The sequence below is a fragment of the Acomys minous genome (genome assembly GCF_964271855.1).
Source record: "Acomys minous genome assembly, chromosome: 18".
Lineage (NCBI taxonomy): Eukaryota > Metazoa > Chordata > Mammalia > Rodentia > Muridae > Acomys > Acomys minous.
In genome coordinates this window covers 54526325-54552482 of record NC_140501.1, presented here as the reverse complement: position 1 = coordinate 54552482, position 26158 = coordinate 54526325, and the positions used below count along the sequence as shown (strand labels likewise).

The window sequence follows — 26158 nt, the reverse complement described above, 5'->3', positions numbered from 1 at the left end:
ATAAATAAATAAAAGGAAGACTGGGTATATAACTCGAGGGTAGCGTGTTTGCCTAAAGTGCATAAAGCCCTAATTTTAATCTCCAGAAAACCCTCCGTACCCACCAAAAAAATGATAGAAAAGAAGTAAAAACGAAAGAACGAAATAAGAAAAGAAAGAGGAAGAAGCAAAGAAAGAGGAGGAAAGGGAGAGGGAAGTGCAGGGACAGCGGTAAGGTTGCAAAACTGCGACAAATGACTACAAGTTCCAGAGAGCGACGCGCGAATTTTCCCGCCGGCGTCTCGGCCTGCCTTACGGGAACTACAAATCCCGGCATGCCCCGGCCCCACCGGTCCTCGCCCCTCGTTGGTCCCGCCCCCTTTCCTCAGAGCCCCCGCCCGCCCGGTTGGCCTCAGAGAGTTTGTCCGGTGGCCGTAGCAGACGGAGGTGCATCGAGAACTCCGGTGGCGGCACGATGGGCGACTCCAAAGTGAAAGTGGCGGTGCGAGTCCGGCCAATGAACCGACGAGGTGAGCCCTTGTCCCAGGCCGGGGGCGACAGGTGCCTGTAGTGGTAGAGCCTCGGCGTCCCGGGGGGTCTCGGCGGGCTTCCTTCACTGCGCGTGCGCCCTCGACGGCGCGATCGGGCCCTTAGCCCTCCGCCCCGCCAGCTGTCACCGCGCTGGCCAGAGGCCTCGGGCAGCTCTAGCCTCGCAGCCCGCTAGTGCGCGTCACTCACAGGGCAGACAGCCCCACTTCTCGGTTTTCCACGTCCCATCATTTGAACCTGCAGCACCTTGTGGCTGTTTGTAGAAAGGGAGGGACGTGCCTTCTTAGTTCCTTCTGGTTTGTGACTGCTGAGAGGTTTCTTTTTCTTTTCTTTTCTTTTTTTTTTTCTTTTGCTTGAAGTGATAGTCATCATCATCTCAACAATAAATAGTCTCGGTGCCAAGAGTCTTGGGAAATTGTATCTTTCAGACATGCTCTGAAGTCTGTAGGGAGGGGAGAGAAAGTAGATAAACCCGGGACACGTAAATCGCCTTTCCAAGTTGGAAGGACTGAAGCCCAGTTTGAGTCCCGAGAGCTTTCCCCTTCGCAGCTTTACCAGAGGGTGACGGGGCAGGGTACTTTAAAGTGAGATGGTATGTTTGAGAAACGCTTTGCTGCTGCACTCCCCGGACATGACATTGCAGTTAATTGATTTAGACTACTGACTAACTAGAATTGCTTTTCTGTGCAAGAATCATTTTTCTAAGGGTTCATGTTTGTTTTTACTGTGCTCAGAGTCAAGGGTGTAGGAGATAGTTTTTCTGTCTCCTTGCTCTTCTGTGCAGATAGTTGAGTTAAACGGGTGAAACAGTTGACAAGATTAATTTGCTTGGTTTGTCTGTGGAAAGTTCCTTTCTCTGTTTTCTTGGCGTTGGTTTGCCCACCTGAACCTGTTTTAAGTCTATGAGGCAAGTTTTCCCCTGCAGACTTAACTTTTTAAAGCTCTCAGCCAATGGCCTCCTTCCGTCCAGATTCTCCAAACAGAGTAACTTAGAACTCTGGAAGTTTCCAAAAGCTTCCAATTTTGAGTATCTAGACATTTTTATTTCATGTTCATTTCAGGCTTATTGCGATCATCACTGTGATTAACAAACAAACAAACTCTCAGAAAAGCCCAGTGAAATCGGACTTATCTGGGAATGATTCGGAAAGGATGGGTTCAGCACATTCTTAAAATTTCCTTTTTGCAAATGTCAGTGCTGAAGGAGGGCCGCTCACCAGCCACCACAGCAGGGCTTGGCGCTGATAGTCAGAGCCCGGCTCTTCCTTGTTTTCTGTTACTGGGAGGAAGCTCTCTTTACTTAATTTGCTATGGTTGTAATCCTGACAGTGACTGTTAATAATGCTTAGTTTTGAGGCATGAATCGAGTGATATTTAGCTGTAGAGTGCATGCTAGCTGTTCCTTGTATTGAACATTAGCCTCCCTCTTCCTTTCTCTTTCTCCTTCTTTCTTCTTCTCCTTCCTTCCTTCTCTCTTCTTCCTCTTCTTCCTTCTCCTCCTTTTCTTCTTTTTTTGAGGCTGGGTTTCTCTACATAGCTCTGGCTGTCCTGGAACTCATTATGTAGACTAGGTTGGTCTTGAACCCACAGTGATATGCCTGCATCTGCCTCCAGGTGCTGGGATTACAGGTGGGCACCACCGCTCCTGTCCCTTCCTTTTAAACACAGGTGCTAAGGATCTGAACCCTGGTCCTCACTTGTGTTCTATCCACTGAGCCATCTCCCAGTCTGACTACTCCCCTTCCCCCTCCATTTATTTATTTAGAGACAATCTCCTTATGTATAGACCAGGGTGGCCTGGAACTTGCAGTCATCCTCCTGCCTCAGCCTCCTGAGTGCATTGCAGAGGTGCACCGACACTCCTGGCTGAACTCACTTTAAAATGAGTGTTTACAGCTTGGCTCCATTGCCTGGTGACACACTGCCCTCTACTCTCTTTGCTTACTCTGTCTTCTGTCTGACGATTTCTAATATGCACTTGGGCTTGCCTTTCCAGTGCTCATCAAAGATAATTTCTTCATCTACAGGTAGTATGCAGTATCATAGAGAAGAAGTTTAAAGCCTGCGATTTCTAAGTTGGCATCTTGAATTCCTATGAAAAGGCAGTAACAAAATTGAGCTCCCTTTTGCTGAGTTTGCAAAGAATCCTATTACTTCAAACATAACTTCTTCTGGAAAAAGTAGTGTTTTAAGTGATAGCATATGGCTGTCAAGTAGTTGGGTGTAGTCCTGGGTGCTTCTGACTTAGTGTGCCTGTGCAGGAAGCATCCTGAGGATTGACGAGGAGGCAGGGTGAGAGTGGATTACTGGGATGTACTTCTGATCATAGCCTTCGTTATTTGGATGACATTTGCGCCTTTTGAGGGGTTCAGTTCTTTGTGGGACTCAGTGCAGATTTTGTTTAGGGGCTTCAAATTTTCTGCTCAACTGCCTGTGGGTTTGGGAAACTCTGTTGAACATCAAGCAGTAGTCCCTAATTTAATAATAACTAGAGTTGTAATGATTAATTTGTCAAGATAAAGAGGTGTGTGTGTGTGTGTGTGTGTGTGTGTGTGTGTGTGTGTAATCTCAGCACTTGGTGGAGGCAGGAGGATCTCACTCAAGTGGAAGTGAGTCTGAAGTGTGTACATAGTAAAATTGCTTAAAAAAAAAAAAGCAAAAAGCCGGGCGTGGTGGCGCACGCCTTTAATCCCAGCACTTGGGAGGCAGAGGCAGGTGGATTGCTGTGAGTTCGAGGCCAGCCTGGTCTACAAAGTGAGTCCAGGACAGCCAAGGCTACACAGAGAAACCCTGTCTCGAAAAACCAAAAAAAAAAAAACAAAAACAACAACAAAAAAAAAAGCAAAAAAATTAGACCTGGTGTGGTGGTGCATGCCTTTAATCCCAGCACTCAGGAGGGCTACACAGAGAAACCCTGTCTTGGAGAAATAAAACAAACAAACAAACAAACAACAACAATAGCAACAAACCAAAAAAATTTTTTTCCCTATATTCTTCTCTGTTAAGCAACTAGCCTTTCTTCCTCCTGGCCTCTATGTATGTGTACTCTGACATAGCTTTAACATTACAGCTTTAGTCACCTGAAATAGGAAGCTAAACTGCTAAAGGAAAGGGGTAAACAGAGTTTCTTAAAAGATCGTGAACTTGTATTTGCAGGTAATGTCTTTTTTTTGTTTGTTTGTTTGTTTTGAGATTGGGTCTCAGATGCTCAGTTGGTCTCAGACTTGCTGTGTAGCTGAGGCTGTCTTCGAACTCCTGATCCTTCTGTCTCTACCTCCTGAGTGGTGGGAACATAGACATATTCTGTCATGCTCAGCCTCTGTCTATTCTTTTATTGACTGTACCCCTCAGCAGATAAATTTATATCCTTCCACATACTGCAAAGAGCTTTTCATACATTCATTAATTGCATCATTAAATAATCTGAAAGGTCTTTATTTTTGTTTTATGTGTATGAGTACCACATGTGTACAGTATCCAGAGAGGCCAGAAGAGGGTTGGGTCCTCTGGAGCTGAGTTGTAGGCGTTGTGCGTTGCCATGTGGGTTCTGGGAACTGAACCATGGCTTCTCTGCTAAAGCAGCTAGTGCTTATAATCACCGGACCAGCTCCTCAGCTTCTCTGAATGTTTTGTAAGCATCATTTTCATTCTCCTTTTCAGGAGTTTGATATTTTATATAGCTGGGTAGTTAAAAAATACCTAATAGGTAAATGAATATTGACTATTTGCCAGGTTTCTAGCTCATACTAGATTGTATGGGAGCTTCAGTCAAGGAGTTGCCTATTTTAAAATATGTGAAAGGTTAGCCAGGAAGAGAAATATAAAGTATTTGGAAAATACCATTGCTAAGGGAACGGAACCGAAACTTATGCTAGAAGTTGAGCCAGAAGGGATTATCTCAGGTATTTCTGAGCATATGTGATAAGTATTCAGACGGTATTTCCAGTGAGTTTAACGTTTGCATTCTGCAGCGTTTAAAGGTAAAACACAAAGACAGTAAGAAATGATGTCCAGAAGCGTCAGCACTTCCTTAGGTCCTGGTCTGAGTGGAGAAGTGGAGGGACCGTGACGTAGGCATTGGAATGGGTGTCAGCCAAGACAACGTGTTATGGGGAGAACAGAACTTGAACCCCAGTGTGTGACTAACAATGAATCTATTAGTGTAGCTGTTGCTGAATAGAAACCGTGTAGTGCAGGGGCCAGGGCTAGAAGAGGCCCGGAAAGGAAATGGGTTGCTTCTGTAGAGAGGATTTTGCCAAAGATCTTGTTTGTGTTGCCCAGTGTTGTCTGTGTCTTCAAGTGTGCTGTATGGTTTCTGTATGAGGAAATGACTGTCATGTGAGGAGAGAAGACGAAAAGATAAACAGGTGTAGCGACTGCTGCTTATTAAGTGCCAGGTGAGTGACAGGGTCACGTAGGAATTTAGAGGAGTGAAAGACTTCTGCACGCCTGGTGATTAGAGAAGACCTCACCGAGGAGGGCAGCTCTCAGTTACAAAACATTCCTTGCAGGAGGCCTATGATTTCTCTGGGTGGGAGGGGAAGGAAGGCCTGGTTCTCTGAGGAGGAAGTATGGCCTGGGAGCCAAGCACAAAGGCAAGAATTAGCAGGGTTTGTTTAGGCAGCGGAGACAAGATTGGCCTGTCCCAAAGGAGGATTCTGCAGGGTGTGGCTGGTGGAAGGGGCTAGGAGAAGCATGAGACTGCTGCTGACAGCTAGGCCAGAAGTCAGCTCAGGTGGCTGGTCTGGAAGCTCTCTGTAAACTTGTAGAACTTCATGTGGCCACAGAGAGATTGCTGGGATACAAGGCAAGGCCAGAAGACTAGATAGTTGACTGATTCCTTGCCATAGCTGGGCAGGTCTAAAACCCACTTAAAAGAATTAAACCAGGTGAACAAGCAGTCGGAGGAGGCTGGCCATCCTCAAGTGGCCTGGATTCCGAAGACATGGGGAAACTTCAGAAATGGGAAACTTAGAAGGCCCTGCCCTGCACAGAAGAGATAGAAGGAGGTCCCTAGGGAGTGAGGGGGCAAGCAAGGCAGTTTTGACCTTGGGCCTGGCCACAGGGAGGCTTTGGATTCTTCAGAAAGATGCCTGACAAATGTGGAGCCCTGGGTGGCAGAGGCTGGAAATTTCTGACAGTGTTTGCTGAAACAGAAGGTACTTGTTCGCTGACATCTGCTTGATGTGCCAATGTCCAGTGAGACACCCCAACCATTACAACATTCTTCCTGTCATCAGGCCAGGGACTGAAGCTCGGATACAGAGGACCAGAGCCCTTTGCTGAAGGTGCATGCCTGTAACACACAACTTCATTACAACCTGTGCTGCCATTTCCCTGTGACCTCCCTGAAGCCCTGACTAATCCCTTACTTTTCCACTTCTTCAGTTCTGAATGTGGTAGAAGCCACTGACAAAGCTATTACTTAAGGAGATGAATTGAGGCATTTATCGAGTGGAAACAGATTTATTGATCTCTAATCACTGATGGCAGGACATGTTCTCTGGAAAACTTGGCAGATGAGCGGTACCTCATGGGGAAGTGTGTGAAGACCTGTGACTGAGTGGTGCCAGGCTTTCACTCACGCAAGCTGAAGGAAGCTCCAGAAACTGATACTCACAAACCTCTCCAGTTCATATTGAGTGAAGAGAAACTGTAACTACTTTTTCTGTTTTTCCTCTGGAGTTCTGGGGCTTGAACCCAAAATGTGTGCATGTGTGGAAGGCTACGGACAACTTGTGGAAGTTAATTCTCTCCATTCACTGTGTAGTTCTGGGGGCTCAAACTCAGGCTGTCAGGTTTGGCAGTAAGCACCTTTGTGGACTGAGCCATCCTACTGGCCCTCTGAGAGTGAGCTTCCAAAGACTACGCCAGTAGCTGTGCTGAGTTCCTGTTTGTTGCTGGGGCTAGAACCTGGGGCCTTTCATGTTGTGTGTGGCTTTATCATTAGCTGGTCCCAGGGCTTTCTATTGTGAGATACAGAGTATACTGTTTTTGTTTTTCTTCGTGACAGAGTTTCTCTGTGTAGCCTTGGCTGTCCTGGACTCACTTTTGTAGACCAGGCTGGGCTTGAACTCACAGAGATCCACCTGCCTCTGCCTCCTGAGTATTGGGATTAAAGGCATGTGCCACTATGCCCAGCATGTTTTTGTTTTTTAATTAATTATTGTTCTAGCATGTTTTGTTTTTGTTTTTGTGTGGTCTTTTTCCCCCTTCAAGACAAAAGTCTCACTAAGTAGTCCAGGGTGGCTGCCATTTTCCTGCCTCTGCTTCCTGAGTGCTGGCATGCATGCACTACCACTTGGTGCAGTTCTATTTCTGTTTTTTTGTTTGTTTGTTTTGGACAGAATCTTAATATATGGCCCTGGCTGTCCTGGTACTTATGTAGACCAGACCTTGAACTCACAGAGATCTGACTGCCTTTGCCTCCCATCTGATGGAATTAAATGTGTCCACCACTACACCTGGTTCACTTCTAGGTTTAAAAAAAATACGCAGTTTTACTGTATTCTTCAAACCGAACTTTGAAATGTCTTTGTAGAATTTTTTTCTGTCATAATTTTAGAGAAGGGGTTTTGCCTTGTAGGATACTTAAACTAGTACTTTGGGGGCTTGCCATCAGAGCCGGTGCCTTTGCTGGGCCTCACAGGAGCTAGGCAGATCTGAAGATAGATGGTGGTCAGAGGAAGCTGGCCATTCTGAGAAGCATGCTCTCTGTACAGGGTATCGCTGTACAGCGTAGGCTGCCCTCAAACCCACAGCAGTCCTTGTACCTGAGTATCCTGAGCGATGAGAATACATGCAGGCACAAGGCACGCTCTTTGAGCAAAGCAACTGAGGGTAAGTCAGGTGGCACAGGCCAGTTCATGATCAGGCCACAGTGTAGAGCAATAGGGCTTGGGTTTGAGAACACACTATCAATAGTACCAGCTGTCTTCCTTCCCTCCAAGCCCAACAGTGGTGATGTGGAAGGACTTAAGTGAATGCTACAATGAAGTGAGTTCAGGTGGTGTTCATCTGAAGAACACTGAGCCTACAAAGTCCTCTCAGGTCTGCTTTAGATAGCCGGGTGCACGCTGGTGGCTGTAGCCAAGAAGTGTAGGAGAGGACAGGCAGGTTATAGGGGAGGTGTCTAGATGATGAGAAATTAGCCAACTCGAGTCAACGGTTATGTGTAGGCACTGTTTCTGCACCTGTGAGTTAACTGTTGCAGCTGCTATGGAAGAAACTTAATGCTTGCCCACAGAGGCAGCTGTGTAAGAGTGTCTCAAACTCAGGGACTGAGAGTCTGTAAAGACTTGGAGTCATCACTGTAGAAGAGAGAGTTTATGTTAGGGCCTGTGTGAAGGAGGAGGTCACAGAGGCCAAAAGGGGCTCAAGAAAACAAGATGACAGTAATGCTGTGTAACATCAGGGAGACAAAAATGTATCCCAGAAGAATTGGCCTGTAGTCAGATGTCACAGGAGAGGCCAGTGATGTTTATGGTAATTTTCAGAAAACATCACCTAAATAGATTTGGTGATGGGGTGTAGGCAGTGTGCTGAGGAGTAAGTGGGCATGCCAACATTGAGACTGTGAGTCTACATGAATACTCTGTTAGCTCCTCAGGGACAGGAAGGCAAAGGAGTGGTGTCTAGTGGGCCAGACCGGTAGCAGCAGGCTTTTCCAGCCTCTTTTTTAAAATTTTAATTTAATTTTTCAGCCTCTTTTTAAGAAATTATTTACTTTTTTATTTTATGTACATTGATGTTTTGCCAGCGTGTATGTCTGTGTAAAGGTGTTGGATCCTAGAGTTACAATTGTATACTGCCATGTGGGTGCTGGGAATTAAGCCTAGGTCCTCTGAAAGAGCAGTCAGTGCTCTTAAGTGCTGAACCATCTCTCCAGTCCCCTCCCCGGCCTCTTGTTTTTTTTTTAATTAAAAAAAAAAAGATTTATTTATTATTTATACAGTATTCTGCCCGAATGTGTGCCTGTACACCAGAAGAAGGCTCAGATTACATTATAGATGGTTGTGAGCCACCATGTGGTTGCTGAGAATTGAACTTAGGACCTTTGGAAGAGCAGAGAGTGCTCTTAACTTCTGAGCCATCTCTCCAGCCCCACTGCCGCCCCCCCCCCCCCCCCCCGCCAGCTTCTTATTTATTTAATTTCTTCTTAAAAGTCTGGGAGATGGTTGGGCCAGTTACACACAGAAAGCCGATGGGGAGGGAAAGCTTTGAAGTGTAGGAGGAAGAGGACAATTCCTTAATGGGAAGGTCCCAGAGAGCTTCATTTTCTTGGCAAGATTAAAATGTGATGAGAATGACAGTAAGAAGAATTTGGTGAGCTGAAACGATCAGACAGTATGTTGAAATGTGCTTGAGAAGGGCTGTGGCTGGAGCTCTCTTGGTAGAATGCTTGCTTAGCATGCATGGAGCCTGGCTTCCACCCCCAGCACCATATAAAATGGGTGTGGTGGGATCCACCTATAGTCCCCTACAGGAGGAGGAGTTCAAAGTCATCCTTGGCAGCCACCTGGGACACAATAAATCCTGTCTGAAAGGAAACCTAAAGCATTTGCAAGAGTCCACAGTATTTTATGTCTATTGAGGGTGGTAGGGTTAGGGACTTTGTAAGTTTCTTCCCCTCCCCTCTCCTTCCCTCTTTATCCTTCTTCTTTGCCCTAGCTGCCGTAGCCTCCTGAATAGTGTGCAGGTGTGTGCCACCATGCCTGGATCTCCCTCATCCTTTTAAAAATCAGAAAAGTTTATGTACCAAAATTGTACCCTTCAGTGTTTAGGGCACTCAGAGCGGGGCGTGCATCACTGCTGTTCATTCCCAGAACAGTTGCTTCATCCAAGAAGCAGTCACTCCCCATTCCCCGATCCCTTTTATCTCTGTAGATTTACCTGTCCCGGCCTTTCGTAAAAGTGGAGTCATACAACATGGAACACACTTCTTCAGTTGGCATAATGAATTTAGAGCTTATCTGGGCTGTATAGAATGAATCAAAACTCCATTCTTTCTATGCCTGAATAATACTTGATTGTGCCTTGTTTTGTTTATTCATTGACCAGTTGATGGGCTCTTGGCTTGTTCCCACCTTTTGGCTATTATGAGTCATGCTGCTATGAACATTCAGTATATGTTTAATTTTCTTTCTTTTTTTCTTTTCTTCCTTTTCTGAGATGGAGATTCACTGTATATCTGTCTTGCCTAGAACTAACTTTGTAGACCAGCCTGGCCTAGAAGTTAGAGAATTCTGCCTACCTCTGCCTCTAGGATGCTGGGATTAAAGGTGTATGCCACCACACCTGGCATAAAGTTCAGCTTTTTGATTCAGGCCTTATGTGGTCCACCCTCATCTCTACATCCCTCCTCTTCAGGTGCTGACATCACAGGCTGTGCCACCTTGCCCAGTTTGTGTAGAAGCTTTTCTATGGGTTGTATATTCATTTATTTTGCATATACACAGGAGTGGAATTGCTCTGGATATCTGTCTGTCTGTCTGTCTGTCTATCTCAGTTCTAACTTTTGAGAAATTGTTAAACTATGCTGTAAGGTACTTACATCACTCTGTATTCCTGTTTCTTCCCAGTGATGCTCACATGTGTAGCCTACATACATGTGGTATGTGCATTTCTTTCTTTGGCAGAGTGAAAGGTTTTGTACCCAGGGCCTTGCACTGCTGTGCTGGTGCTGTTATTGAGTTGATCTTGCAGCCCTGTTTTAGAGGGTTTCAATCATTCATTTTCAAGTCCTGAGATGTGTTTGTTTGTTTTTGAGTGTGTACATTTTGTGTTTGGAGGTCACATACAATTATTGTAACTTTTCATACTGGCCCCTCTTCCCCTTAAACTCATCACTTTTTTATTTCATCTCTTTTCAGTGCTCACCCATAGTAGAGCTCAATTGCATTGCCATCATTTATTACTTGAGTAGATTTTGATACTCACTAACATATAAAGGTAGAGATTACTTCTAATATGTATTTATATGTCTTACATATGGAAGGCCATTTTGCTTTCCTTAATAAGTATTACATGAGCCAGGTGGTGGTGGCACACGCCTTTAATCCCAGCACTCGGGAGGCAGAGGCAGGCGGATAGCTGTGAGTTTGAGGCCAGCTTGGTCTACAGAATGAGTCCAGGACAGCCAAGGCTACACAGAGAAACCCTGTCTCAAAACAAAACAAAACAAAACCCAAAAAACAAACAAAAAAACCCCCCAATAACAACAAAAAAAGGGGAGCAGTGTTTGTTCCATAGTACACGTTAAGATCAGAGGATAACTTGTAGGAATCAGTTCCCTTCTTCCATCATGTGTATCCTGGAGATCAGACTGAGGTCATCAGGCTAGGCGACAGGTGCCTTTACCCTCTGAGGCATCTTGCTGGCTCCCAGTTTCCTTACATGTATTACCAGTGCCCCCCACTCCCCATTGGGCCACAATAAGAAGGGTTCAGAAATCTGCAAGTAAAAAGTATAAGCCATTTCCATAAGTAGTGTAGATAAAATAAAGGGCTGGGCATGTGACACAGAGGACTTGAAAACAGGACCACACATTACCTGCAGACTTTAAAATTAAAAAGTGAATCTCATAAGTAACTCCTAGAGGTGTTATGGCTAGCTTTTTTAGTGACGTGACTGATAAAGAGGGAGGGTCTGTGCATTTGAGTGTGGGAATCTGGTTTGGAAATTAGAAAGGTAGATTACCAAATGGACATCTCTGACACTTCACTCACAAGTGAATGATCCATTTCCACAAACAGAACATGAGCTATATAAGGGGAGTGTCCCAGGTCCTGCTTGTATTTTAATATGACATCATTGGGGTATGAGCCATCACCGATTTGTACATTGAAGAAAGACTTGTTTCAAATGATTGCTCACTCTTACAGGGTGACTAATACACTGGCTGAATAAGCAGAGGTGTCAGCTGTTGATATTTAATATTATGAATAATTTGCCATGGAAAGGCCTTCTACTTGGGATACTAACCTGTAATAGTTTTGGGGCTTTTTTAATGCTAAGTACATTTCCTGTCCCCCTTTTTAAAGGCTTAGAGGTATATCAATTGGTTCTCAGAATTATAAAGTCTGCTTAGTCATAGCACAAACTTAATGTATCACTGAAAGTTTTTTTTTTCCCCCTTCGGGACAGGGTCTCTCTGTGTAACCTTGGCTGTCCTGGACTTCTTTGTAGACCAGGCTGGCCTCGAACTCACGGTGATCTGCCTGCCTCTGCCTCCCGAGTGCTGGGCTTAAAAAGGCATGCGCCACCACACCTGGCTCACTAAAAGTTTTTAATTGCTTGTCAGATGTAGTGTTAATTAAATCTTAATCTTTTTGTTTTGTTTTGGTTTTGGTTTTTCAAGACAGGGTCTCTCTGTGAAGCCTTGGCTGTCCTGGACTTGCTTTGTAGACTAGTCTTGCCTTGAACTCACAGCGATCCACCAGCCTCTGCCTCCCGAGTGCTGGGATTAAAGGCATGTGCCATCACTCCTGGCTAAGTGTCAGTCTTGTTTCTTTAGGTTTCATTAGGAATAAACATGCCCATGTTGCTTATTGTAACGTTGGGTATTTGGTAATGTTTTAACCTTCTTAAGTGTATTGGTCCGAGGCATTAAAGATGTTTCACATTGAGTTACTACCACAACCATCCATGAGCAGAACCTTTTCACACTGTAGAAGCAGGTGTGGCGATGTATCACTTGGGAGGTAGAGGCCATGGATAGAGGCTGGGGGATTGCTGCAAGTCTTTTGGCTACAGTATGAGACCCTGGCTCAGCCCCCATTATGCCCCCCCAAACCTCTGAAATTGTGTAACTATTAACTGTTTAATTCTCTATCCATCCTGTTGATCCTGGCACCCACCATTCTCCTTTCCATCTCTGTGGCTCTGACTTTGGGCCTTATGTAAGTGGAATCTTACGGTACTTTTGCTTTGGTGACTACTTCATTTGGTTCACTTAACATGGTAGCCTCAAGGTTCATCCCTGAAGTGGTGTGGTATTGCACACCTGTGATCCCAGCACTTCGGAACAGAGACAGGAAGATCAGGAGTTCATGGACAGCCTCAGCTACATATGGAGAGTGTAAGGCTATAGAAATGTGTGTATGTGCATGTATGTATGTGTATACACATGTTGTCTGTCCAGTCATTTAAGTAATGGATTCTTGGGTTTCTTTTACTTTTGGAGAATAGGAATAATGCTGCTATGAATGAGCTCTGTAGCTTTATTTTCACAGAGGCTATACATAGCCACTGCCCCCACTATGTTATATATGCATATGTGTATGTCAGTGTTGTGTACAAGTAGAGGCTAGAGGACGATGTCAGGCGTCTTCCTCAGTCGCTTTCCACCTCTTTTTTTTTTTTTTTTTTTTTTTTTTTTGGTTTTTCAAGACAGGGTTTCTCTGTGTAGCTTTGGCCATCCTGGACTCACTTTGTAGACCAAGCTGGCCTCGAACTCACAGCGATCCGCCCGCCTCTGCCTCCTGAGTGCTGGGATTAAAGGCGTGCGCCACCACGCCCGGCTTCCACCTCATTTTTGAGATCCAGCCTTTCACTGAACTCAGAGCTTGCCATTTTGCTGTAGATATGCTAGGCTTTTTAGGTGAGTGTTGGGGGTCAAAGCCAGATTCTCACGCTGAGTAAAGTGCTTTCACCCATTAAGCCATCTCTCCCCGCTCTTAAAATGCTTTTTTGGATAACCAACCTTCAAGTCCTCCAGACCTCACTTCTTTTTTTGGGGTGTGTTCTAGACAGTAAGCCCTGACACATTCTAAACACTCGCATGAAAAACTTCTCTTAATATCTGCCCACCAGTTGACGGAATTGGGGTGGGAATTTTATTTGGTAAATACTGAGCTATGGGTGTGTCATCTCACTCTGGTAATCCCAGAATTCCAGAGGCACAAAACAGGAGGATGGCTTTGTGTTCTTGTCTGGACTACAGAATAGAATGCTGTCTCAAGAAAACCATTCCCACAACAACAACAAAAAAATAAACAAATAAGCAAAAAATCCTTCAGCTAATAAAGAAGTACAGATAGCTGTTCCCATGCTTGAGGGGCATGTAGGAGTATTTATAAATGTTGATGTCTTTAGGATAAAGTGAATTTATGTGCAGTGGTTTTATTTTGTTGTTGTTGGGTTTTTGGGTTTTTTTTTGTTTGTTTTTGTTTTTGTTTTTTGAGACAGGGTTTCTCTTGTAGTCCTGGCTGTCCTGGACTCGCTTTGTAGACCAGGCTGTACTCAAACTTACAGAGATCCGCCTGCCTCTGCCAACTGCCGAGAGTAAAGGCTTGCACCACTATCGCCTGGCACTATGTTCAATGTTTTAATTACTAAGTGATACTTTATGATGATAGTTTCCAACTTCTTAATCATACCATCTGATGCTTCCAAATTATTAATTGGATTTGATGACCTATATGGTGTGTGAGTGTGTGTGTGTGTGTGTGTGTGTGTGTGTATGCGTGCGCACGTGTGTATGCTTGCGCTTCAGAGAGAGAAGCAGTTAGAGAATGGGGCTTGCTAGGGGTTTAGGCACACACCTCTAACCCAGCACATGACAAACTGAGGGAAGAGGATCTATGAGTTTGATTCCAGCCTGGGCGAAAGCAACACCCTTTCTGGTTGTACATTCTTAGGGAGAACCCAGTTTTGCAGGTAGGCAGGAGGCATTCTTAGCAAACTCAAGCTACTCTGACTTTGTGGTGGGTGGTGAGATTGTACGTTCTGAGTCAGTGTTTCCGGAGCTTTACTGGTGTGTTTGTGTAATAAAGATCTGTGTGAGGGGCCAGCTAATGCAGTGTGGTCAGACACCGCTGGGCAAGCCTATTAGCAAATCTCCCTGGCTGAACAAGCTCAAGCTCAACCCACAGAAGCAAGGAAGTGCTTGAAAAGTCCCTCAGTGCCTGGCCTTCTTTGTCTCCTTTTGGGGACTGGCTAAAGCTGGCTGAAGCAGAAAGGATGGGAAGCAAACTTCAAGGCTAACTGGCCACCACAGAACAAAACCTCCTTTTTTGGAATTAATCTTTCCAATCTAAGTAAAACTGAAGAAAAATTGAATAGTTGATTTGTGAAAATTAAGTTAGTGCTAGCCAAGGAGGGAATTATCTTATTTTGCATTTGTTATGTAAGTTAAAATGAGTAAACACTTGGCTTCTCTGACATGGAAATACTTTATCACAAATGTGACACAGACATTTGGCCAAGGTTATTTGGGAAATACAACTGAGTCCACAGAGCACAGCCCCTTTCCTGAGAGCTTATCTTTTGGCAGAGGGAATAAGGCAGGCCGACGAACAGTTTCATTCTTTGGGTCAGGCAAAGAGAAGAATATAAAAATGAGAGAACATAAGCATGCAGCACACTATTCTTTTTAAACAGCTGTGGTCAGACATAATTCTCATCCCTACAATGTAGCCAGTGTCGTGGTTTGTAGTTAGCCCAGCTGTGCACTCAGGAATACATTGTTACCCTCAGAAGAAAACTAGACCCGCAGCAGTCATTCTGTGCACCAGACAACCCTCATCTCCTTATTGTGTGCATGTTTCTCCGCTTGCGTGTTTAGACTGAGTGGAATGTCATAGTATATGGTCCTTTGTGACTGTCTATTAAAATTTTTGTATTATTGTTGTGTGTATATATGATGTGTATGTGTGTGTGTGTATGCGCAGGTGTGTGCATGTCATAGTGTATGTGTGGAGGTCAGACAGGTTCTCCTCTTCCACCTTTACATGGCTAACAGGGATGGGACCCAGATGGCAAGCTTGCATGCCTTGTAAGTACCTTTGTCTATTGAGCCATCTCATTGGCCTTTGACTGTATTTTTCTTTCTTTGTTTCTTTGTTTCTTTCTTTTTTTCCTTTTTTAACTCAATGTAAGCCCTAGCCAAGTAGTGGCTTATATCAGTAGTTCATTTATTTTATTACTTTAAAACTTAATTGTTGTGTGTACTAACCTTCATATGTGGAGATCAGAGGACACCTTTGTGGAGTTCTTTCCTTCCACTGTGGGATGTTCCAAGGGTGGAATGCAGGTCATCAGGCTTGCCCATCAAGCCCTTTTCCTGTTGAGCCGTCTCACTGGCCCCATTCATTTTAATTATTGAATAATGTTCCATTCTGTGACAATTCACATTATCTGTATTTTGCTTGATGGATTTTAAGGTTGTTTCTTAATCTATTTTATGCAAAATATACTGCTATGAATATTTGGTATAGTTATTTTTGTGTGGGTGCAGGTTTCTGTGTTTCTCCAGGAGTAGAGTTGCTGGGTTGTATGGTGACTCTGTTTAGTCCTTTTAGGAGCTGTTGAACTGTTTTCCCAAGCGACTGCCTCACTTCATGCCAGTCATGTGCCTTCTGCACATCCTTGCCAACCTTTCTTTCTGTCTTGTTGATTGTTGCTCTCTGAGTGGGTGTGAGGGGCACATCATTGTGGTTCGCTTTGCCTCTTTGTGGTGTCTAGTGATGCTGCATGTCTTCCTGTGCTCATTGGGCATTTTTGTACCCATTTTGAGAGATGTCTATTCTGATACTTTGCCCAGTTGAAAATTGGATTATTCACTCTGTGTGTGTGTGTGTGTGTGTGTGTGTGTGTGTGTGTATTTCGAGACAGGTCTTCTCTGTGTATCCTTGGCTGATTTGGACTCTTTTTGTAGGCCAGGCTGCCCTCAAACTCACAGAGATCCACCTGCCTCTGCTTCCCCAAGTGTTGGGATTATATGTGTATACCACCATGGCCAGCCTTATTCATAATTTTTATTATTGAAGTGTATGACATTGCTGTTGTTGTTTGAGACAATATTTCTTCTAGCCTAGTCTGCTTTCCATCCCTATATATCTGAGGGTTGTCTGATGAATTCCTTTCTGCCTAAGTGCTGGATTATGGGCCTGCACCTCCATGTGCAGCTAACAGTTCTCTATATATTCTAATTCAGTTCCCTTAGTATATGGATGCCATTGGCAAACTTTTTTTTCTTCAGTTCTCGGTGTGATCTGTTCTCTGTCAGACCCCACCCCTGCTCATGTTGCTGAGGATCTAGGGATCTAACGCAGAGCTTCCTAAGATCTCCGCACTGAGCTATAGCCCCAGTCCCTGCTGTGAACCTTGTGCTTGGGGAGTTATTTCTGTCTTAGCAGTGTGAAGATTTTGTTTGTGAACATAGAATGTCCTTCCATTTATTTAAGTTAAAACTTTTCAGCTGTGTTTTGGAGTTTTCCGTATACAAATACTGCATTTCTTTACAATTTATTCCTAGTTAAAATTTTTGATGCTATTTTAAGTGCATTTAAAAAATTCATTTTCTGTAGCTGGGCATGGTGGCACATGCCTTTAATCCTAGCACTCGGGAGGCAGAGAGGCAAGGGTATTGCTGTGAGTTCGAGGCCACCATGGTCTACAAAGAAACTCCAGGATAGTCACAGCTACACAGAGGAACCCTGTCTCAAAAAGCAAAACCAAAAACCAAAAAAAATTTTTTTTTCTTATTTCCATTGCTTGTGTATAGAAATACAACTTAGGCTTCTATGTTTAAAAGTATATTATGTATACACACAGTTCTCTTTTTTTCTTTTTCTTTTCTTTTCTTTCTTTCTTTTTTTAATTTATTTTTTATTTTTTATTTTTTGAGACCGGGTTTCTCTGTTATCTTAGCCATCCTGGACTCACTTTGTAGACCAGGCTGGCCTCGAACTCACAGCGATCTGCCCGCCTCTGCCTCCCGAGTGCTGGGATTAAATGTGTGTGCCACCACGTCCCGCCTTTTAGTGGACCTATAGGACTTTTCTGCACACAAAGCGGGGTCATCTACAAATAGAGAATTCAAACTTTCCTTCCTTCCCAGTCTGGATTATGGTATTGATTTTTCTTGCCTGACTGTCTTGACTGGACTTTTTATTTAGTCCAGTGTTGAGTAGAATTTGAGCAGTAAACATCCTTGTTCTTGTTGGAGGTTAAGCCGTCTAGTGCCTCACCATCAAGTATGATGTTAACTTGATTAACCTGAGAACATTCCCTTCTATTATTATTATTATTATTATTATTATTATTATTATTATTATTATTATTATTATTATTATTATTATATATTTTTTGAGACAGGGTTTCTCTGTGTAACAGTCCTAACTATCCTGGACTCTTTTGTAGACCAGGCTGGCCTTGAACTCACAGAGACCGCCTGCCTCTGCCTCTGGAGTGCTGGGATTAAAGGCGTGCGCTACCACGCCTGGCCGCCTTCTAGTCTTAGTATATTTCTGACAGAAGACTGTGATTTCTGTTAAATACTTCCCCCAAATCATTCATTTCATTTCCTTTTTTTCTTTTCTTTTCTTTCTTTTTTTTTTTTTTTTTTTTTTTTTTGGTTTTTTGAGACAGGGTTTTTCTGTGTAACAGCTCTGGCAGTCCTGGACTCTCTTGGTAGACTGGGCTGGCCTTGAACTCATAGTGAATCTGCTTGCCTCTGCCTCTCAAGTGCTGGAATTAAAGGTGTGCTCCACCACACTTGGCCATCATTCGTTTCTTAAACGTGATGGATTTTCTTTTCTTTTTTCCTACAGAAATTGACTTACATACCAAATGTGTGGTGGATGTTGAAGCAAACAAAGTTATTCTGAATCCTGTAAATACAAATCTTTCCAAAGGAGATGCCCGGTAAGTTATGAAGCGATATCATGTTCACTGAAATGATCAGTGGCTACTGGACAAACCGGGGGTACTCCCTATAGGCACGTGGCTGCCTACCAGGAGGCTGTCCCCAGGTTGAAGATGGAGAGTGAGGGAATGTCAGGAGTGTTGCAGACAGAGCCTGAAGGGCAGTGGAAACTCAGTGACGTGTGGGCACTTAAGGGCTGACGTGTCTGAAGCAGACTTCAAGAAGGTGGGCAGCAGAAGAGGGCAGAAAGGCAGCATGTGCACTGAATTCTTACCCAGGTGATGTTCACTTAGGCAGCTCCAAGTGCTGCCTTCCCTGCAGCCCTCAGAGGGTGTCTCAGTCCAGGCGGGTGGGAGACCACCTACCCTAGTTATTGTGCATTTTAACTCTTTGAGGGACACCTGATTCTTGCAGGCTACGGATGGACATTTCAGCGTCACTTGTGGATCTGGGTGAATGTATGAGCAAAAGGGAAAGAGGGAAGGAGTGAACTGGGAAAGAACGATGAGATTAATTATGTTTTTCTAAAAAAAAAAAACTTGGCATGAACTTAATTAGATTACCTAAGCTGGGCTCAGATTTTAGAAACCCCCAGAAGCAGACAAGGAGATCTACATTATATCCCAGGCTGCCAGTCTCCTGTTGCTAGGAATAGATGTATGCCACCACATCTGTCTCTGGTTTGTAGTTTTTGAGAATTAGCAGGAGGTGAATTGGGGTGAAGTGGGAAAGAAGGCTTTTACGTGATCATCTGTATGGGGATGCTTTTGTGCTGACCTGGACTTGGAGAAATCAGGATAGGGAGACTTTCTGCTTTGTTGCCTCATGCAAAGTAGACACTCCATAAATATTGTGAGAGTGTGGCTATGGCACTTCATGGTGGTCTTTAGATTTGACTTCTAATGAGTGCTGGACTTGGGTCAGAGATTCTGAATTGACTCCTTCCATAGCTGTTAGTGTAGCTAGTTATTTTTTGTTTTGTTTGTTTTTCCTCTTAAGGCCTTGTTTTGTAGTTGTTAGTGTTTGGTCGAACATTTGTAAAATGTTCTACAAATGCTTATTGTTGCTGATGATGGAGATATTTCTTTCTTTCTTTCTTTCTTTTCTTCTTCTTCTCCTTCTCCTCCTTCTCCTTCTCCTTCTTCTTCTTTAAGTTTTTCGAGATAGGATTTCCCTGTGTAGCCTTGGCTGTCCTAGACTCACCCTAGACTCACTTTGTAGAGCAGGCTGGCCTTGAACTCACAGCGATCTGCCTGCCTCTGCCTCCCGAGTGCTGGGATTAAAGAGGCATGCGCCCCCAGGCCTGGTCTAGATATTTCTTAAGTATCACCCATAAGGATTATAGGTTACATTGTTTTTTTGTTTTTTGTTTTCTTGGAGACAGGGTTTCTCTGTGTAGCCTTGGCCTTCCTGGACTCACTTTGTAGACCAGCCTGGCCTCCAAGGAAGGCACAGAGATCCTCCTGCCTGTGCCTCCTGAGTGCTGGGATTCAAGATGTGCACCACCAAGCCCAGCGTACCAGGTTACATTGTTATTGGCATGATAAGGGTGTAGTTGTATAAAACATGATACTGGGAATCCGGGCTGTAGCTCATTGTCAGAGTGCTTGCCTTGCACACACAGGGCCCTGTGTGAATGCCTGGTACCATATAAATAGGGCATGGGACACCTATAATTCTAGCACTCAGGAGATGGAGTCAAAAGGATCAGAAATTTAAGGTTGTCTTTGGGCTCATAGAGTGTTGGAGGCTAGCCTGGGCTGCCAAGCTGTTGGGATTTCAAGCTGGCTGGTAAAATGCACCATCACTCTGTGAGGCATTGTTTTGGGTGTTTTTATTTCTGGGACTTGCAGTGCAGGTGTCTTATTTGGACCCATGAGTACATCTGCATAAATCTGAATGCAGTGACTGTGCTCTTAATTTTGGCTTTGCCTCCTGAAATCATAGCAACCCACCCTTGCTCCTTGTTCATCAAGTGCTTCTGTTATCTGTTGTTACTGTATGAATTACCTCCAAGTGCAGCAGCTTCAACAGCAGTCGTCAGTTTTGCTTTGTGGCTCAGGAGACCAGTCGGGCACAGTGGGAAGGCTTGCTCTCCTCCAAGTTATGTGGGATCTGGCTGGAAGACTTGAACATAGGGGGGTTTGGAATCACCTGGAAGGGGCTTGGTCATTGGGCCTGGTAGTTCATATCCTTTGTTGAATGGAGGTGCCTCTGAGGATGTGTGCAGGACAGCAGTTCATAATGTGGTGACGGTTTCCAAGATGAGTGTCCCAAAGGAGACCAGGCCAGGAGGAAGTACATCCATTGTGTGGGTCATACAGATCAGTTCTGTCACATTTGCTTGCCCAAGGCTAGTGTAAGACTCTATCGCCTATTGCACATGTATGTATGTATGTATATATTTTGTGTGTGTGTGTGTATGTGTGTGTGTGTGTGTGTGTGTGAGGTGCATGCACATGGAGATCAAAAGTCAACAACCAGCTGGAGTTGGTTCTCTCCTACTTCCACGTGGTTTCCAGGGATCGACTGCAGGTCACTGGCTTGGTGGCAGGTCCTCTTACCCTAGAGAAGGCAAACCTTTCAGCTCTGAAGCCTTAGGTTCTGAGGATAGAGTTGGTATGGGGACAGGTAGATATGGCCATTGTATTTTGGTGCAGTTTGTCAGATTGTGGGATGTAGCTGCCTGAGAAGGTGACTGAACATGGAGCATACAGAACTCTTTTTTTCTTCTAAATTTAAAAAAAGATTTATTTATTATTTATACAGTATTATGCCTGCACACCAGAAGAGGCATCAGATTTCATTATAGATGGTTGTGAGCCACCATGTGGTTGCTGGGAATTGAACTCAGAACCTTTGAAAGAACAGACTAGTTCTTAACTTCTGAGCCATCTCTCCAGCCCCTTGTGAGACATTCTTATCAATGCTCTTCCTCTCTCTTCTCAAACATCTCAAAGTCATGCAACGTGACTTCTTGTACCCTTGGTTCATTTGAACTTTAAAGTGGTGTCCAGCCCTCTAAGAACCAGTAGATTGCTCAGCCAGTGAAAGTGCTTGCCACTAAGCCTGGTGATCTAACACCCACAGTGGAAGAAGAGAGCTGACTCCTGAAAGGTGTCCCTGACCTTTCACCCATTGTAAAAATTAAAAAAAGAAACAGAACATTGCTAGTGTGTAAAAGACTACTTGATGAGGCCTCACCCTCCCTCCCTTCCTTCCTCAGGAGCTCACTATTCCTGACCTGGATAGCTAGACCAGGCTGGCCTTGAACTTGTAGTGACCCTCCTGTTCTACCATAGCTGGCTGGCTGGCTTTCTTTCATAATATCAGGTTGAAAAGAGAAAAAGGAATTTAGAATGTAGTAGTCAGTTGCATATGCTAGCTTAATAAATGTGAAAAGAAATAGGAAGGAAATTATAAATTAAGAGGTTAAAGTTTAATCCCAGCACTCTGGAGGCAGAGGCAGGTGGATCACTGTGAGTTCAAGGCCAGCCTGGTCTACAAAATGAGTCCAGGACAGCCAAGGCTACACAGAGAAGTCCTGTCTCAAAACAAACACACAAACAAACAAATTAATGGTTAAAATTTAATTTTGAGTACTAATATTTTTTCTTAAAGATTTATTTTTATTTTTGTATGCATGTTTGTGTGTGCCACATGTGTATGGGTGCCTGTTGAGACCAGAAGAGAGTGTCAGACCCTAAGCTGGCGTTACAAGTTGCTGTGAGCCACCCCATGTGGGTACTAGGAGTTGAAGGCTAGTCCTCTAGAAGAGCAGCAATGCTGTTAACCACTAAGACATCTCTCTGTCCCACCTTAAACTTTTATTAATGAGATTAATTATCTTGCAGAGTAATGAATGTCAGCGTCACAGAATCTATGCTTACAACTAGAAAATGAGGGGTTTTCAGTGAATATGGAAGTGTTCACATCAGTATTCCCAGCACTTCGGGGGCTGAGGCAGGCAAGAGGATTGCCAGCCTGGACTACATAGTGAGTTCAGGGCCTCCTCTGGGTTTCATAGTAAGTTCCAGGTGCACAGTGAACCCTCTAGAAATGTCAACTGTCAAGCCGAGCATAGTGGAGCACGCCTTTAATCCCAGCACTCGTGGAGGCAGAGTCAGGAGGATCTCTGTGAGTTCGAGGCCAGCCTGATCTAAAGAGTGAGTTCTGGAACAGCCAGGACTACAAGAGAACCCCTATCTCGAAAAACAAAAAAAAAAACCAAGCCGAAACAAAACAAAAAAAGGAATGTCAACTGTCACTCTTGGTATTGCTGTTACTGCGTTTATACTGCATTCATGTTGAAATCCATGCTGTATTCAGTGTGCTGTAATAGAGCTCAATGAAGGCTGGAAATACTTAAAAATCGACATATATTTAGTTTAGTACTTAAGTATCTTATGGTTACCTAGGTTCTAGAAAATTTCAGCCTTTCATGGTCAGAAATTTAGAATTAAAAATAACTAGGGCTCAAGAGATGTCTCAGTGGGGCTCCCTGCTCCTGTAGAGGACCCAGGATTTATTTCTAGCACTAGGATGGATCACAACTACACATGGTTCAGTTCAGGGATTCTGACCTTATCTTTGGCTCCAAGGACTCCTGCATACACATGAGCTCACAAAAGTATACTCATATACAGATAAGAATAATAAACAAATCTTAGGAAAAAAAAACCCTGTTTGTGTATGTGTGTGTCTGTGTTTGTCTCTGTGTGTGTCTCAGTGTGTATATGGTGTCTGTCTCTGTGTCTGTGTGTATATGTCTGCCTCTCTGCGTGTCTGTGAGTTTGTAGTAAGGATAAACTTTGTGGAGTTGGTTCTCTCCTTCCACCTTTACAGGGGGGTCAGAGGATCACAACCAGGTCATCAGGCTTCTCAATAAGTGCTTTTATCCACTGAGTCATTTCACTGGCCTAGAACCTGAAAACTTTATTGAGTTTTCCCATGTTGATTGGACACTTAATGACTAATTTGCCTTCTCTTAAAAAGACAGCTGCCCTGGTAAGAAGAGTGAGCTCTTGGTAGAGTGCTTGCTATGTAGTCATGAAGGCCTGAATTTAGTCCTAAGGATCCACATAAAAAAGCTAGGAGTGGTGCCACACATTGGCAATCCCAGAACTGGGGAGGCAGTGATGGGAAGATCGCTGGGCTTGTCAAACTCTAGGTCAGATACAAGGTGGACAGTATCTCACAAATGGCACCTGAGGTTGTTCTTTGGCCTCCATATGCATGTGTGCACGTACATATGCACACACACACACAACAACACAGGATCTTTGATTTTGTATTTGCAGTGGATGGGATATTAATCCCTGTTAGCATCAACTGATTTGGGAAAGCAGCTCAAATCATTGCTCATGAACAGAGGAACATTTCATCACATACAGAAATAACTTCCTCTTATTTACCAACATTAAGAGGTAGATAATTGAGTTAAATACTTGTATCTACTGTATTCCCCTTTCTAATGTGATTATACAGAGTACCCACTGGAGACTATATTTTTTTTTCATGCAGACTCAATGTGCTTATTCCAATCAAATGTTGTTTTGAGATTATCTTCCTATCTGGAACCAGTTGAATTTTCTAGACTCATCCTTGGGGCTTTCCAAATCTTTATCAGCGACATAATTATGAATCATCTGGGGACTAACGAATGACTGATTCCTTACCTTGTGTAGATTTTTTTTTCAACTAGTAACAATTTCAGTGTGTAATTTAACTTAGCATTTTAGATACCAGATGTGTTGTTACATACCTGTCAGCATAGAACATGGGCTTAGTGTGAGTTCAGGGTTAGCCTGGTCTCCATAGCAAGTTCTAGGCCAGTTAGGACTACACAGGAAGATAGCCTGTCTTAACACTTGCCCTCCATGTTTTGGAGCACTGCACTATAACTAATTATAACATGATGTAGCGTGCTCCATTCCGAAGTAGCTGAAACATCCTTAGACATTTTAATTCCTAGTGTCTGTGACCATGGTAGGTGAGTAGGTTTCTTGGACACCTTTGCTTCTTGAGTGCCCGAGGGTGGCTTCTCATGGAAAGTGGCAGCCTCTGCTTCATGTGTTATCACTGTTGACGCTCATCGTCATACAGGAATTGTCACCATGTCTAGTAACAACTGCACTCTGAGAAGGTTCAACCCTCAGCTTCCATAGTGGGTTTCGTACTTTGTTCTGCAATCAAGTGCTTTGTCCTTTCTGTTCCACCAGCTTAATGCTAACAAGGAGTCGGGGGTGAACTCAGTGAACACTGTACTTCATCAAGGCTAAGAAGCTCCCTTTCTTTATTGGCTGTGGGTGTGTAATGGCGAAGAAACACAACTATTAGGATCACTGTTCTAAGGTGCCAGCTTTGGAACTCACCCGATTCCTGATGCTTCTTCCTTAGCTCTGCCACTGCTGGCTTTTATGTTGGCACAGTTAAAGGGCCAGTACCTTAACATTATTATGAAAATAATTTTGACCTCCAGACCCTTGGGAGATGTCCAGGAACCCTTAAACCACAAGGGACACTTCTGTTTTAGGGATTTAGCAATTTTATTTTGTTTTTGTTTTTTGTTTTGTTTTTCAAGACAAGGTTTCTTTGTGTAGCCCTGGCTCTCCTGGAACTCACTGTGTAGACCAGTCTGGCCTCGAACTCAGAGTGATCCTAGCCTGCCCAGTGCTGGGATCTAAGGGGTGAACCACCAACTGCCCGACCTGGGATTTAGTACTTTTACAAACTCTTAAGAACCTAGTGACAGTTGGGCATGGTGGTGCATGCCTTTAATTCCAGTACTCAGGAGGCAGAGGCAAGTGGATTACTGTGAGTTCCAGGCTAGCCTGGTCTACAAAGTGAGTCCAGGACAGCCAAGGCTACACAGAGAAGAAACCCTGTCTTGAAAAACCAAAGCAACAACAACAAAACCAACAACAAACCACCCTCCCCCCCAAAAAAAGAAAAAGAACCTAGTGGTTGCCTTTCATTTGGTTGTTTAATTTCTACTCTAATGTTTAGATTTTACTTGAATAGAGGCTTGTGTTTCACATACTTGTGTATGTACACACTGCATTAGTCTGAGGCATTTTGAAAGGGGATTGGTCATTTGGCTCACATGGCGGACAAGCAGGTGGTCCAGCTGCCTCCATGCTGCTGAGGCCCAGAACTTGGTGACTGCTCAACCTTTCTCCTCATACCTCTCCTTATTTGTCTGCCACTGGAAGGTGACACCACATTTAGGCTGGATTTTCCCACTTGGAATAACCTGTTCAAGAAAACCCCTCACAGGACTGCTGAGATAGCTTACTGGGTAAAGGCACCTGCTTCCAAGCCCGATGAGTTCCATTTCAAGGACTCAACATGAAAGAACTTATTCCCACAAGGTGTCTTCTTACCTCCATACACATGCTGTGGTATTGGAGTCCCATTTCTCCAATAGATACACTTTAAGAAAGAGAAAAGAAAGTCCCGTACACGTTTGTCTAATGGCTTATCTCTTATCTCTTAGCCATTGGTTTCAGTTCCAGTCAAGTTGGCAACCATCAGACACACATACAGGTTTCCGCACGATATGTACTAATAGATAGTGCATATATTTAATCATCGATCCAGACATAGTTGCCTGAAATGTAATTTTTTTTTTTTTACCTCCTCTGTATTCGTATGGTTTACACTCTAGAGCAGTGAGTCTCTGAATTCTGTTGGGCCAGTAATGCTACTTGACAACCTTTTCCCTTTTCTCTGTTTTTCTATTTCTTAGACTGGCATTCTGAGGTATCCATAAGTAGTGTGAAGAAAGTGTCCTGAGAACTGTGGGCAGTAGTTCCCTCTTGAGCAGTTTGGTGATGCACATTTATATGTGAATGGACTCATGAGGCCCTGCAGTGAAGAGCTCTGCCGCATTGTTTATGTATTGGAACATGACACACCTCTCTTTAGACATAGTAGCAGCTCACGACGTAGTGTTCCTTTGAATAGTTTGAGGACATC

The 26158-nt window shown here is 43.9% G+C and overlaps 1 protein-coding gene across 2 annotated transcripts in view; it reads left to right on the top strand.

Annotated features, from left to right (window-relative positions):
- Positions 1-349: 349 nt before the first annotated feature.
- The window catches only part of KIF13B (kinesin family member 13B), a 154317-nt gene continuing 128508 nt past the window's right edge, over positions 350-26158 (top strand). For both annotated transcript variants that reach the window (XM_084767180.1, XM_084767179.1), the window contains exons 1-2: positions 350-509; positions 18084-18177. In XM_084767180.1, the coding sequence (XP_084623306.1) occupies positions 455-509; positions 18084-18177 (149 nt within the window). In that variant the 5' untranslated portion in view covers positions 350-454. The remainder of the gene's footprint in view (positions 510-18083; positions 18178-26158) is intronic.